Raw genomic sequence first — 15,155 nt, 5'->3', positions numbered from 1 at the left:
CCCATCGTGGGGAGGCGAGGTGAGGGGCGGGATGGGGCTGTGTCCAGATACACAGGTTGCAATGCCACTGAGCTGTCCCAAGTTAGTTTTACTTGCCCTACCTGGGGTACCAGCAGCAGCCTAAAGGGCACAGCGCAGAGCTCCTTATGGGTTAATTTACCTTGCCAGTAAGTATGAATTTGAGAACAGCACTTGGAGAACTGCTGTAGTGTTCAAGACCAAAACATCTCAGCGAATAAACCTGTATCTTCAAGTTAAAAAATAAAAGCATATTCACTAGTGATTTGAAGTACTTTCACATACTCATTGTTAAGGGTTTCAAATGAAAAATGGGGAGCCGACTCACCAAAGGTGCTGAGAGGAGTTATATAGGTAAACAGGAACGAGTGCAAGACATCAAGATGACAGAAGCACCTGAAACTCTACTGCAGAGGCAATAAATTGCAAATATACTTAAGCTAAACTACGTCCCACGTGCTCTAGATAGAAAACGCAATAGAAACAGCATTTTCCTTCTGAATTGATATTCCTTCAGTCACAACTGATAGCTGCTGTCATTCTCTTTCACCATTATTTTTGTAATCATTGGCAAATTTTGACCTTTCAAGCAGCTAACCTAATTCCTAAAGGACGCCGCTTCCTAATTAGCGGAGACATCAGATTCTCAGCCTCAAACAAGGCAAGAGCCAACCTAATGAGAATAAAAGAGAGCAAGCAGGTCTGGAGAGATGACTGAGCAAGCCGAAGATGCTGCTGTCATGCGGAACTGAAGTAACACCTTCTTATGGTTAAAATGAAATAAATACCTCTGGAGAGAAAACAAACGGATGCACTGAATGCAGCATACACTTGGGCACGGCCAGAGCTGAAGATAACTCCTGTACAGCAGCCTGCAGCCTACTGAGACCCCGCGTACCGCTGAGAAATAACAGAAGCAGAACTTCAAGGTGGGCAAAAGCACATTCAGCCTCGGAGCAAATAGTTTTCACTGCAGAAATCGATGAGCCTTGGCTGGGCTGAGTCCCTGCAGATGGATCCTCTTGACTCCCAGAGGCTAATTCAAAAACTGGAGAAAGCGTGACTAAGGACAAGATCTCCTGAACACCACTGCTGAACTGTGCCTAAAACCATGGCTAGGTTTTGTGCTTAACTGAAGGCACATGCAAAAACCGAAATCATGCAGATTTGGCTGCACAAAAACTGAGACTTACTACATCTTCTGCAAGGCTTGGATCCGATCCTTAAATTTTGACAATATAATATAACGTAAAATAATAAAGCAATCTAACATCATATAATACAAATACTATCATACATGTAATACTATGTTATTTGTAAGTGCTGGTTAAAAGGAGGCAGAGTATGGGCTATTGCAGTGTTGTAACTCCCTTCTAGAGCGGTCACAGAACATGATTCCCTCTTTTTTTTTCCTTTATATCAACTTGGTCATTTTTTGTGGAGGGAAAAAACATCAGTCTGGGGATTTGCATTTTTTTCTCACCTACAGTCCTATAATTCACTTCCTTGCTCTTGGGACTGGATGCTTCTGAAACGGAAATTAAGAGCACAGATTTCATAACCACTCACCTCGAAACAAAATGGAAAGCACTACCACATGTGTCTGCAGAAAAACAATTTCTTGTCTGAAAATTGTGCTCGGCTGAGCAAAAGAACTTAAAAAAGGATATTGTGTATCCCAAGTCTGAATGTAATGTGTGAGAGAACAGAGTCGGGCTGGACAAAGCCATTTTTAATGGCATATTAAGTGCAAGAATAAGAGTAGCACCTACCCAAGCTGAGGAAGGCACGGTATGGATGCATATATGTAGGCTCGTGATAAACCCAGAAGTAATGCACCCAGCCTGTGAAGAGCTCTGGGACAACTGGAAGAATCTGCTGAGATTCTCCTCTGGCTCTTGAAGACTTTACCTTTACATGATCTCTCTGAAACACAGGGCACTGGCATTATTTCCAGTTCCCAGTGCTCCGATGGGAGCGTGCCCCCCGTGCGCACCCTGGCTGCCCCCTGCCACGTCACCACCAGCAGCCGAGTCAGCCCAGGTCCATGAACCCATTCAGGTGCCCTGTTGAATTAGGACCTTCCTAAATTCCCAAATTAATTTACCTCCAAGCTGGTAAAAGAATATTGAATGTTTTAATTTTGAGCAGCACTATGGTGTTTTTGCAATGGGTTGTAATGGAAGAAAGGTGGTTTCACTCAGTGTCCTATTAGTTTTTAAAAATGAAGGGTCTCCTCTTCAGATCTCAGGTGCTGCCGCTTTTGTTTCCTCCCCTGCCACCCAGCGACCCCCGCTCTTCTCCTTCACGGCAAGAACAACCTGCAGGACACCTGGCACCTCTTTATGAATTGTACTGTCAGGCTGGAGAAGAGGAACAAGGCAGAATTGCAGAATCCAAATTCTCCGCATGAATATATATACAAATGCAACGATATGCCTTAAAAGATTAATTTCACAAGCCTTAAATTGCAGTTTAATTTGAAAACTAATCCAGCCTCATAATTGGCTTTCTGTTCAAATCACTGAGGCTAAAGATTTAAATTCTTAATATTCAGATGACTTTCAAGTTTCTGGCCCCATCTGTGCATTAGTCCATGGTGTTAATCTCTGAGGGAATCTCCGCTGGCATAGAAATAAAATAAACAAACTGGGACACTGGTAGAATAATCGGCTTTTAAAATCCTTGGGTTTTTATATACTGCTTATTTTTATGAGATTTCTTTAACTCAATTTGCCACATATAGATTTGGCTTCCAGCTATTTCATTTTTCACGTGGCACGCTATCAACAATTATTGTATCATAGTTCCATGAAATCAGGAGGAGATGGGGAAATTTTAAATGACAACATTTCTAATGTAAGAAAGACCAATATTCCTTCATTTTGGAGGACCGTCTGTGCTCAGCACTCTTGCACACCCCCCCCAGGGAGGGTGGCAGGAGTAAGCTATCCTATGCACTGTGAGAAAGGAGGAGCTGGAGGAAACTAGTTTCAAAGGAGCCACTTGGGCTCTGGCTACTGACTTGTAAGGGACCAAGATGCATCCAGAGAGTTATTGAAGTGGAAAGGATGAATGGGAACGGAAAAGGCCAGTCTGACAGGAACAAATTGTTTTGGAGAGATGTGTTAATTTCTGACAATCTTTCTGTTAAGACAAAATAGATACAACCCACAGCAAAGCACTCGAGTCGCTGCGGAGCATTTCACATTGACCTTTTCAGAACTGAACGCTTCAGTTAAGTAAGACATCCACATCCCACCATAAGGTGCATTTTGTGGTGGATATATCAAAACTAAGCTTCTGCAGTGACCAAAATAATCTTTCTCCATCACATTTTTGTTCCGTGATTAAATTCCCTTTTTTCTTTCACATTTAAGCATTTTCATTCTACCTTATCGAGCGACCGTTTTTAGGAGCTGCAGAACTCCTTTTGAAACGGCACTCCCCAAGGACACCCCTGGGGAGCTGCAAGCCCAGGGGAACACATGCAGGGGCGGGAATTGATGGGGTACAAAGTGGAAAAACCCACCCCAAAGCCCAGCTCCTTCGTGCCGTATGGCAGTGGAGCCCGTATGGTACGGCAGGGAGACGGGCTTGGAAAAGGCAGCAGAATCCTCGCTGGGCAGCGAAGCCGTGCAACCCGTCCCGCTTTATCAGCGCTTGAAAGGAACTTCTGCAGCTCCGGGAGAACTTTGCTGATTAAGGCTGCCAGAGGGACCGGGGGAATTTCAGCTCGAGCTTGCAGCTGCATTTTTAAAACTTGGCTGTGTTCTTCACATAGAGGCAAAGTTCAAAGAGGCAGAACATTATTCAATACGAGTAAAACACGGTCTTTTAAGATACCCTTTCAAACGGTGGCGTGTTAAATCAAAACAACTCACGGAAGGGGAGAGTAAGGAAGAAAGATGGTCCTATGGAAAAGAAAATCCTGCATCACTATTCCTGCTCTGCATTTTTGGAAGGGCCTGCATTTACACATTTAAATTGTCCAGCTGCATGGCCTTAGGCTAGATAAGCTAGTAATGCATAAAAATGTTTTCCAGAGGGTATCAGAAAAGAAAGAAGAAATGCAATTCAGTTTAAGAGCTTCACACATTTGAGCATGTATAGAGGCCAGGCTGTGACATGTCTTCACACTACAAAGAACTTTACTCCACCAAGAACGAGCTCCTGATTTCAAGAACACTACGCTACAGTGTAAGACACTATTTCAATTAAGTTCTTCTAATCTTAACCAGCAACAACAACCTATTATAATTAATAATACTTGACGATTTCTTTTCTATTCCTGTCAAGGGTTGCTTCAAGGTGACTTGCACAGCACAGCGAGCACGCTCCTTGGAAACCCGCGCACTCCGAGTCTGGGAAGCCCCCTCACTTAAACCCCAGCATGCTGTCTGAGGAGTCTCTTCACATCACCGACAGTTCTTCCAGCTCTCGAACAATGCCCTGGGAAGGTTATTTGTGTTTTAGACTAAAGCAAACTTGCTTCTCCTGTGGGAGGCTAAGCACCCAGTAGTACTGCACCGTGCTGCCGGTCGCAGCACACACCCTTCCTGCATTCCCATTTTCTTGGTTCACTCCAGTTCCTTTTGGCTTACTGGCTGTTGGGCCAGTAGGTCACACCTTACTTGACCACCCCCATCCCCTGCTGTGGCCAGGCACAATTTGCAGCTGTCCCAAAGGGTCAGCGACGAGGCACGGTGCTCTCTGGCAGCTCACCGCATCCCGGCTGCGATCCGTGGTGCAGCATCCACCGGAGGCACAGCCCTGCCAGCAGTGCCCCTGCACTGGCTGCCCTCGCTGTGCCCCGTGCCCCCGGGTGTGCTCCGACAGCCCGTTCCTGTTCACCTGGAACGGGATCCGCCCCATGGATCCTGCTAAAGCCTTCCAGGGGCTTTCCCTGCAGCTCAAGGTCACTGCACCCTGCTCAGTCTGTGCTCAACAGCGTATTTTGATGGTCTTGCTCTGCAAAATTTCCATGGGTAGAGCCTGAGCTCCATATGTCCCTTTTTTCTTCTTTTTTTTTTTTAATCTGGGCAAAATTCCTACTGACTTCAAACAGTCGTTGGCTGCTCACACTAGCCGCCCTCTGAGTAAGCACTTATTTGGGACACACTAATACTCCAGCTCCTTTTCTCATAAGAGGTGTGCAAAATTATTAAGAACATTGCAGATACTGTGGTAATCGAGTAATACTGCATTTTTAATCCCAGCCACTATAAATGGGCATATGGAAGATGTGAGAAATAACAATTGTACAGGATATCCAGGGAAGCATTTTGAGTCCTCAGGCGTAGTTCAATAGCAATGAACAGTGGAAAATGAATGCTGAACTCCTGTAACATATAATAAGATTTTTTAGTTTGCTGGAAGCAAATCTGTACTTTATACATGGATATATATGGATATATGCATATATATATTTATAAATGCATATACGTATATAACATACTGTTGAATCAATACTGAACCCATTTTGCTGTTACCTCTAAGAATATGAATGTCTTTTATTTGTCGACCACTGCCACAAATAATCATGAATTCTGGTCACTTATTTTTTCTCACTTTATTTTTCTCTCGCTGGTGTGGTACCTCCTTAGTTATTATAATATGCTTAAGCATCCCAAACTATAAAAAAGTTTCCAAATTTTGGCAAGATGTGCTTAGCTAAATACATTGCCTAGACTTGTCTCTACACAAAACTGGGATACGTAACTTTGAGGCAAAGGAGGAGTGTACAGACATCCACAGTAACTCTATGACCTCTCTATTCCTTTCTCAAAGACACAACGTCATGTTTATTGCCAAGTACATGGAACGAGGGCCTCAAATACCCAGATTCCCTGGAGGTTCTAAAAAAGCAAAGAACTGAAATTCAATACTAATATAAAGCTTTAAAAGAACACCGATTAAACAGGGAAGAGGGAAAAAATCCCAAATACATCAAAGACAAATGTAATTGCTTTTGAATAAAACCAAATTGCTTTCTACCTACCTGCCTTAAAGGCAAGCACACCATCCTGGGATACAGAACACCAAAAATCACCGGTAGAAGCAGAGGCACAAGTATTTTGTAGGCAAAGTTATCCTATTCTGACTTAATAGCTCAAAGGCTTACCTGGATTTCAGACAAGAGGAGGATGCAATTTACTGCTTCTTTCACACAAATGAACAGAGCTAGTTAAAACTTTGAATATCGATCTGTCCTAGAATAAGACGTAAGAAATTTGATTTGCTATGGAAATGTTGTATCAGTCTTCAAACCTTGATATGCCCCAAGGTGGCCTTCAAATGAAAGCAGGAAAATCCTCTGAGAAGATGTCATTAGATCCAGCAGCTCAGGGACTTCTGATATCCCCCTTGCTGAGCAGGACCGGGATCAGCACTCTGAAAACAGTACATCACCACCACAGCGTAGCGGGAAGGGAGCTGTATCTATTCTTTCCTCAAAAATAATGTCACGTTTTGTTCCCACTACATGTCACCACAGCAGCCCATTCCTCACAATGCTGAAAGACAATCAATCATGACTGCGAATCACCTTGTTAAAAAATAGTGGCCACTGGAGACTTTCCTATGACACCTCAGGCAGCGGAGAAGCAGTGATAAATGTTTGCTGACACAAAACAAAGTCATGTGGTATTTAACCCCTCAGCTGGCAAACAATGGAGGATAAAATTGTCTTGGAAAAATCTCCCTCTGATTGCAGACTTCCAATTGTACTGGGGACAGTCTTCACAGTATAACTTATGTTCAAAGAAGGAATAAACTCATATCAGTTATGCTCAGCAATAAGGTAAAACAATCATGCTACAATACTGGAAACTGCAGGGTTATACTTAAATAACAAATCAACGATATAGTTGAAAAGAAAACATGAAGACCCTTATAACTGTATTTTTCCAAGCATATAAAACATGCTCACGTAAAAATCATCACTTGTATTCCGTGTACAGCATACACCCTCACTAATTTTTGAGCCACAATTTTTCTGAAATTCTTTTTCAAGTTTTTCCCTATTTCACCCTCTGTAAGAAAAGTCCATGGGGATGGAAAACGAGCCAGCAATATCAGTGGAAATATCCTCACTTCAATAGGTTTGCATCGGGCCCCAAATAAGAACGTGCATTTTTCACAGCTCGGGACACAGACCTATCTGGAGGCTGACTGGGTGCCGGATATCGAGTTTGCAAATGAGTGGATTAAGTATCATGCAAGGCAGATACTCAGGATTTCAGGCAGAGGGTCAGCGAAAGGCCACTGCCGGGCCGGCTGGCAATGCTCTGTAGTTAGAGTAACAGTCTGCACCTGCAGTGAGCGCATGAGAATGGCAATAGAGACATTACTCTTCAAAACCACTGCTTTTGCACATTCCACACCCAGGAAGGGACCATCAGGATGCAGGTCCCCTCTAACCCAAGCCTGCACTTTCTCTGCATCCAAAGAAATCCCAGATAGATTATCCTCACCTCCACCAGTCTTCAGAAAAGAGCCAGCAACAGCAAACCTCTGCTGCGTTTCCTCTATTTCAAGCGGCAAAGCCACCATGCCAGATCGATGTTTGAAAGCCCATGAAACTTTAAGACTTTTTTTTCCACAGTACCTGGTTTAGAGCCTTCATCAACAGATCCGTTATAGACTTGGTTTATAAACTCTGGTCTGTTGTCATTCATATCAATCACATAGATGTAAAGGTCAATAGGATTCTCCACCTTGTTTCCGTTCATATCCACTGCGTGAGCCCGGAGCTGGGAATAAGCACAATGAAAGCATAATATCAGCAATTGGATTTGTCGCAGAATGAGAGCCCGTGTTTTGTAAGAATTGACTTCACCTTATAAATACTGTCTTAAATTGAACTGAGAGGGTATCTAATTCCAGCAAAAAGCAGAGATGTGGTTTCCATCTAGACTCCTCACAGTTTTTCAAGCCTTAACACACTATTGAAATAATAGTCTAAAATAGCAATTGTCAGTGAAAACACTTTAACTCTGGTGTAGTGATGCTATCTCCTTCACTGCTAATAGACCACTGTATTTTAATTTTTAAGACGTGGTGAACCTTGTCTGACAACCTGAAAAGCAAATTTTGCTTAGTTCCAAACAAAGTGAGGAAATGAGTTTTACTTGAGAAGTTTCTTATGGGAACCTGCAGCCTTTCATAGCCACTGTAACAGCGATTAGTAAGTGAACAGATTTCAGAACGACACTAGCGTTGTTTATCCTTTATTTAATCATGGTCTCTAGGAACAGCAACAGCTACCGACCCCATTGCTCTATGCACCAGAAGACATAAAAAAAGTCCCTTTCCTTCAAGTGATGGAGCCCCTGTGGCACTAAGAATGAAATATTTTTCTCAGGCTTGACTAAAATATCCAGTGATGAAGCGTTACAATAACCAGAACCACAGTGTTAAGTCCTCAGTTAAACGGGAACTGTGGCTTTATCTTATTAGCAATAACCATCAGTAATAATGCTCAAAAACAAGAGCATCTGTTTTCTGAACAAAAGGGACAGATACAGCATGTCAAAATGAGTAATTAATAAAACAAAGCCATCAACAATAGTCTGGAACAATCAGTAATCAGGTGAAAAAAATGGATAGCTTTCTCATTAAAGGGAACAGATGGCTACTCTGAGTGGTGTGTGCGCTGACTGGAGCTGCCGATGTCGGCTTAGAGAAAACCCAGCCGAGCAAGGCAAGGGCTGCCCGGCCCCGGCCGGGCAGGGGGGAGGCATCACCTGGGCGCGAGCGATGCCGATTTCATTTGTCATCCCTCTTCACTGCAGCACCTGCGAGCATTGCTGACCCTCCACGCTGCCACCCAGCGCGGGGCCGGTGCTCGGGACGGCTGTGTGACACCCTGCAAGGCTGGCGGGAGGACGAACAAAGGCTTCGGAGAGCAGCAGCTGGGTGCAAGGGCTGGCTGGAAGAGCGGGGCTGAGGGACAGGGGACACGCCAGCTCGTGCCTTCAGAGGGCTCGAGGCCTCTGCTCCCTCCCAGCAGCTCCCTGGACCATCGGGCTGCTGCCGGGAGCCAGAGCTCCGGTGCCAAGGAGGTCTCTAGCTCCTCTGATGCATGACAAGTAGATGTGCTAATTGCATTAGTGCTGGTTTCTGTCTATCGCTCTCGCTGTGCCTATGATTGATGCAACTTCCTCCTTCATGTATGGTGTTCAGAAGTCCAGAGCTTAACAAAAGAAACTGCATGCTATTAGGATGGGCTGGATTAACATTTAATCAAGCAAAGAGAACAAACGGCCACGTGAAATGAACAGGGATTTTTTTTTTTTTTCCAAGGAAGTTAAGCAGCACTTTTTCTGTAAAGACCGAAGGAGTCTGGCTTCGTTTTCAATACAGGATGTACCATTTGTATTTCATGACTTGTAATGCTCTTAATATCTCCATTTCTTGCCTGCATACAAACTGGTTTGACTCCCACCTGTTGAGCTACCCTTCATCACGTCAGATGTAGCAATTCAATAACTTCACCAGTCAGAGGTCAGACTGCCTTTGAAAAAAAGTAATTCGGAGCTAAAATTAAAGTTATTATCTTCAAACTGAGGCAGCACTGGGCTCTCTCTTGCTGCATTTCCAGCAGCGGAAACAGTTCCATTCAGAGATAAAGCAGAGAGCAAAGCTGCTATCTTCCCTTTCAGATCTGACTCTCCCCCTGCAAATTTTTAATTACATTTGATAGCTTTTGTTTGAAATCTCCAGAAGTAAGGGATTTCTCAGCAATGCACGTCTATCTGCATGTTGCACTCACTAAGCACATGCACCCACAAATGTGTTAATTGCCAGCACTCAAGGAAAAAGATTCAATAAGCAAGACTGCAGGAATCTCATCCATCCTGCGGTGACAGGCACAAATGTCACCTCTGTCCTGAGCCCAGCACTGGCACCTGGGCTGAGTTATGGGCGGGAGGACAGTGCCCGGGCACATGGGCACTGCTGCCCTGGCTAACGGCTTTTGGGCTGCCAGGAGGATGGCACCCTCTCCCCAAGCCCAGCACACCAGACACTGCACCCTCATGTCCTGGATTGTGCTGGTGCCTGGGGGTCCACAGCTGCTCTTCTCCTGCCCTCTAACGCAGCTGTTACTGCGCCCTTTCTGCACACCCCTCTTCTTGCTCCTGCTCCTTTCTCGCCTGACTTCAATAAACTTCTCTTCTTTTTTCCTCTTGCGCTTACTTGCTTGCATGAATTTTCTCTATTCACATTCTTTTAACAATTCTCCTGTGCCAACGCCTCCGTATCCCTCCACAACGTGTTGCTCCCCTGTGGTCAGTGCCAGCTGCAGCAGAGGGAGGAGAGGCTTGAGCCAGAGGCTGGAATCTCAGCTCAGCTCCATGGGAGCTCTTACTCATTGGAGACCATTCCCAGCAGAGCCACCAAGGGAAGAAGGGGCACCAGTGGGGCAATCTGTCCACTGGGAAACTAGTTTTATCTTCGAGGAAGATCAGATACTACATTTCTCTTCCTTGATTCATCTTCTCCCTTGTTTCTCGTGCCCTACTCTTTGTATTAATGAGGGATCCTCAAGCTGGACAACACCCTGTTCTGGAGCTGTTCTTCGGATGCTGAGACAGGGCTCACTTGTGCCAGGCACAGTTTGAGTCTAACGTGGGGCTCAGCAGCTCAGGCTGTGACCAAGCTAGTGTTTTGGTGGTAGAGCGATGGACGGGATGAACAACAGACGGGTGTGAGTGCTTTGTGGCACTGGGCAAGGCACAAAAGGTGTTGGCTATGCTCTGTCAGACACACACATCATGTGGAGTTAGAAAAACCACCAGTGAAAAGGCTGATGAGCACAACCTGGGCCATGGGACACATGCCCGACACAGGTCATGCACGACCACTCACATGGAAGCTGGTTGCTAGCTGGAGACACAGTTAAGGAACATTTATAAATGTTGGTTTGAAATATTTACATTGTCCTTAAGAGAGAGAACATGAAAGGAATAGAGAAAGAGTAAATAAAATCAAGCAAAATACCTTGCAAAGGATTCTGAAAGATTAATACAGGTAGCCGGCTAATCTCCAGCTGGTGTATCACTCTGCTGTACACCAGCCAAGGAGCTGGCTAAGTATTTTTCAACAAATATTGTTTAAAAGTATGACAATTATTGCTATCATATTCAGCAGCAGCTACCACAGGTCTCTGACGTTTTTCTACTGACAGTTTCCAGTGTAAATGTAGCTGTTGGCATACAAATGATTCAGTATCATGATTATTGATTACACTGGAGGCTGGTGGTATCTGAAGGTAGTTAGTCAAAGTCAACACAGTGAATTGTGTTAAATATGATTATTACTTATGCACTAATACTACTAATACAAATATACATTATCAATCAGTGACAGAGCCTTTAAGCAATAAGCGTACAATGTCATGCCTAATTTGTGTGCTCTTAATTGTGATTAAAGGTCCAAATTAAAAGTATTGTGACACAAATGGCTGGCATTCCTCACTAGAACTGGGTTAAAAATACTGGGATTACTATCTCTTCTATCCCTTAATTTCTAGTAAACTTTCTTGCCTGCTTGCATTTCAAACAACTCCTTCTCAGACTATAACCCACCTGTTCTGCTCCAGCCACTTCTGTGACGGTATTTCATCAGTCTGAAGCTAAAGGCGTACACATGTGCCTGGGACTGGATTAGGACTTGCTTCAAAGTTTCCCCATAATGCACATTACTTGAGTATCATAATCAATGACTACTTACTGACATGTTTATGTTGATGTCTTTTGAAAACCGAGCTTGAAAAACATCTTGGAAAACTAACCTGCCAATTTACTATCCCTTGCACTTGCCAGGCCTAACTGCAGCTTGATATGAAACGGGTGTCTGGATCAGAAAAGACATTCAGAGTCACTAATTCTGTCAGCAGTACAAAAAGGACTGTGGGAACGCAGTTAAATAAGGCCAAGAGAACTCATGCATATTAAATATTACTACCTGCTGAAACTTACTTGGCATGCAATAAACATTAAGGGCTGACTGCAAGGGGAGATGCAACAACACACACCTGCCACAGCGAGATGGCAGCAGGAACGGGGGAATGAGCTCGTGCCTGCTCTGGGAGTGTGCCCCCAGGCTGCATCCTCAGACACGGGCACTAAAGATGCTTGGAGTGGCTCCCACAGCATCACTCAGTGCAACATGTGCAGTCCTGCACCACAACGTCGTGTTGCCTAAGTGGCTGCAAAGCCCTTGCCATTTTTTTCTGCTCATATTTGCAGCTGACTCTGCGTCTGGGATCTCTGGAGAGTTTGTACTGTGGTTTGCAGCGCAGACAAGAAAACAGATGAGGCCAAAATGCAGCTGGACTTGCCATCACTACCACTGCCAATTGTGCTGGGAGGTTAATGCAGGAATGCCAGTGCGCACTGCACCTGGGCAGCCGCTGTGAATCCCAGAGGCGTATACATCTCTGCATACATCAAGCTCAGAATGATTGTCCCTGAAAGTTCAAGCATGATGTTGAAAACAGGGGAAGTTCTGCTACAAAACTCCCAGTCTAATTAGAAAAAAATCTGTTTCACCTTAGGGAAAAAGGTAGGTTTCATCAGACAAATGGCTCACTAAATACGGGGAGAGTTAAAACACTAGTATTTTAAAAATGGTAGTCCTGAAGCAATACAGATAATTATGCATAAGAAAATATGTGTTGAAAATGTGGGAGTTAATGAAACAGAACTTGTCATATGTAGCCTCACAAACACTTGCAAATTCTTCTTCTTTTTTTATAATTAGTTTTTAGATTACCTGGGAATGAAACCAGCAACGACAACACTCGACAGTGACAGAGATGCTGAAAAGACTTCATTTTGTTTAGGACTGCAGACTGCAGAAAAACTGAAGCTATATAAAGGCACCATTCTCCAGCCAGTGCAGCAAGCCCGTACTGGACAAGAAGCCCATGTCCTACTGGGTAAAAGGGATGAGAGACAGTGCCTTGCAGCTCCACTGCCATCCTTCACCCCAGCTGAAGAGTTAAGCTACTAATCCAGGCTGAAGAAAACTCTACAGCAGATGTCAAACCAATTTGAAGATGGCCAAGCTCTACAGTTTGGATCTGAGCTGCGCCTCAGTCACTGCTCTTCCAGTACTCGGTTTAAGCCCGGTCCAAGCCTGCCTTTCCTTTCAATTAGAGACTCAGCTATAGGAAGTGATATAAATTCACTGACTTCTCCAAAACTCTCCACAGCCAAGTCTTTGGACTGTATCTTCTTTCTGGAAGCTGGCTTGGTTTTTTCCAGTGTTTAGAATTGTCCCTTCCTACTGTAAGTTTCTGTGCTGGTGTTTGGGTCATTGAGTTCTGCATGGTGTATTTATAAATGCTTTGTAAAGGGTTATTAAATGAACAGTAGATGGTTCAATATATCATCAATCCATTGCTACTGAGGCTGAAAGATCTAAAGGTTGTTTACAGCCATGACTGAAAATGTTCTCCATTGCCTTCTACTGTTCTGCTAACAAAGATTTTCTGTCAGTCACTATTCCTGTCGATAGGGTCTCATAACATACTTCTCAGCTATTCACTCCCTATAAACTACATCTTCCTGTAACCTTCAGAGGGTGAATATGCTTATTTACAGATGGATGTCAGCAGTTCAAGGTTTCCGTAAGGAACAGAGAAGGCTGGAAATCCTGCAGGGTGTACGAGGCAGACTTATCCAGTCACCTCTGCCAAGGCAGGAATTCAGTTTACTGAATTCACTCTAAGCAGTAGGTTAAATTCCTTATTAGGAGGCACATGATCTGTTATTATGGAGGACAAAGTATTTTTTACCTTATGTTTTTGACTGAGTGATAGTAGACATCACTGTGGCTCCATCAAAAGTGTTACCTTGTGTATTGACTGCACTGTTATAATAACTCGGCACTGCTGAAACAATATCAGCAACACTGAGATGACACACACAGTATCTCAAATATTCTTTTTTTCAAAACAATCTCTCTTCAAATTTTCCTAGGCACAGCAAACAAAATAATTGTTCTTGTTCACAGAGGATAAAATAATTTTCCTTCGGATCTCCTTTTACCCAGGGGAAATATCTTTTTCCACCCAACTAAAGAGGTAATCTATTTTCTTTATCCTTCCACCCCAGTCCAGAAGCTGTGTCAACATGGTTAACTGGATACCTGATAAAGCTGACAGAATGTGCATCTCCGATGGCGCAGTTAGGAATATGGTGTCAGTGGAAGTGACCCATACCATTTCACTGACATTAGAGCATCCCTGGGAAGGGCTATTACAATGCCAATAGATGTGGCTAACACTGATACAAAGCAATCCATGAAACAACCTTTCACAACCACTCCAGGAGACAGCCAAAGCGTAGACGCATAAAGTGTTTGAAATTTTGCAGGGCTATCATGCAAGGTGCAACACATTTTTTTAGCAATTTGTGGGACTGTATCTGCTCTGCAATTACGCTGTGCAATACAGGGGCTAGGATTTATATCAAAACATAACGGCCAATTACACTCTAAGCGTGCTGCAGGTAGAGCTTTTTATGAACCAGGATAGCATGAGGCACCACTTTAGAGTGCAATTAATCTTAATTAATTTCCTCATATTTAATATTAGCCTATCTGCATATTTAAAAACCTATCTGACACACCCCCATCATATTGCCTGAACATCTCCTAGTGATTTAAAATGAAAAATGACTATACCAATTATTGCATGTTTAGCTGTAGTAATGATACTTAAATTAGTAATTTCCCAAGCCATGCTAATGTAGTGATTGGCTTCTCATGGTTTTGGGGGGTTCAGTCCACCCATCAGTTCGCATGTGTTTAATAAGCAGCGTGAAGTTACACCACTTTAAGCAAATGACGCCAACTTTGTCTCCTAAAAGGGCAGCAGTTCAGGGTCGCTTTGCATCGGCTTGGCTGATGTAGCGAGGGCAGGTTACACTGAAGGAAAGCAGAAGCAGAGCCAGCATCTCCATACACACCCCCCACTGCTCCGGCAGAGCGAGACTGAGCCTCGCCCCGTCAGCTCAGACCAGCAGCCAGCTCTGCAGCTCTCTGCTGACACAGGGAAACAGTCCCAAACCGCCAACTGGGCTCTGATTTTGAACAAAAGCCCCGGGCTTCCCAAAGCTGCACGT

At 44.0% G+C, this 15,155-nt stretch overlaps 1 protein-coding gene across 2 annotated transcripts in view; it reads right to left on the bottom strand.

The window, feature by feature from the left end:
* CDH4 (cadherin 4) overlaps positions 1-15,155 on the bottom strand; it is a 463,214-nt gene that overhangs the window by 86,337 nt on the left and 361,722 nt on the right. For both annotated transcript variants that reach the window (XM_056354017.1, XM_056354018.1), the window contains one exon: positions 7,628-7,772. In XM_056354017.1, the coding sequence (XP_056209992.1) occupies positions 7,628-7,772 (145 nt within the window). The remainder of the gene's footprint in view (positions 1-7,627; positions 7,773-15,155) is intronic.

The sequence above is a fragment of the Falco biarmicus genome, chromosome 10 (assembly GCF_023638135.1).
Source record: "Falco biarmicus isolate bFalBia1 chromosome 10, bFalBia1.pri, whole genome shotgun sequence".
Taxonomy (NCBI): Eukaryota; Metazoa; Chordata; class Aves; order Falconiformes; family Falconidae; genus Falco; species Falco biarmicus.
This window is presented reverse-complemented; position numbering and strand designations above follow the sequence as displayed.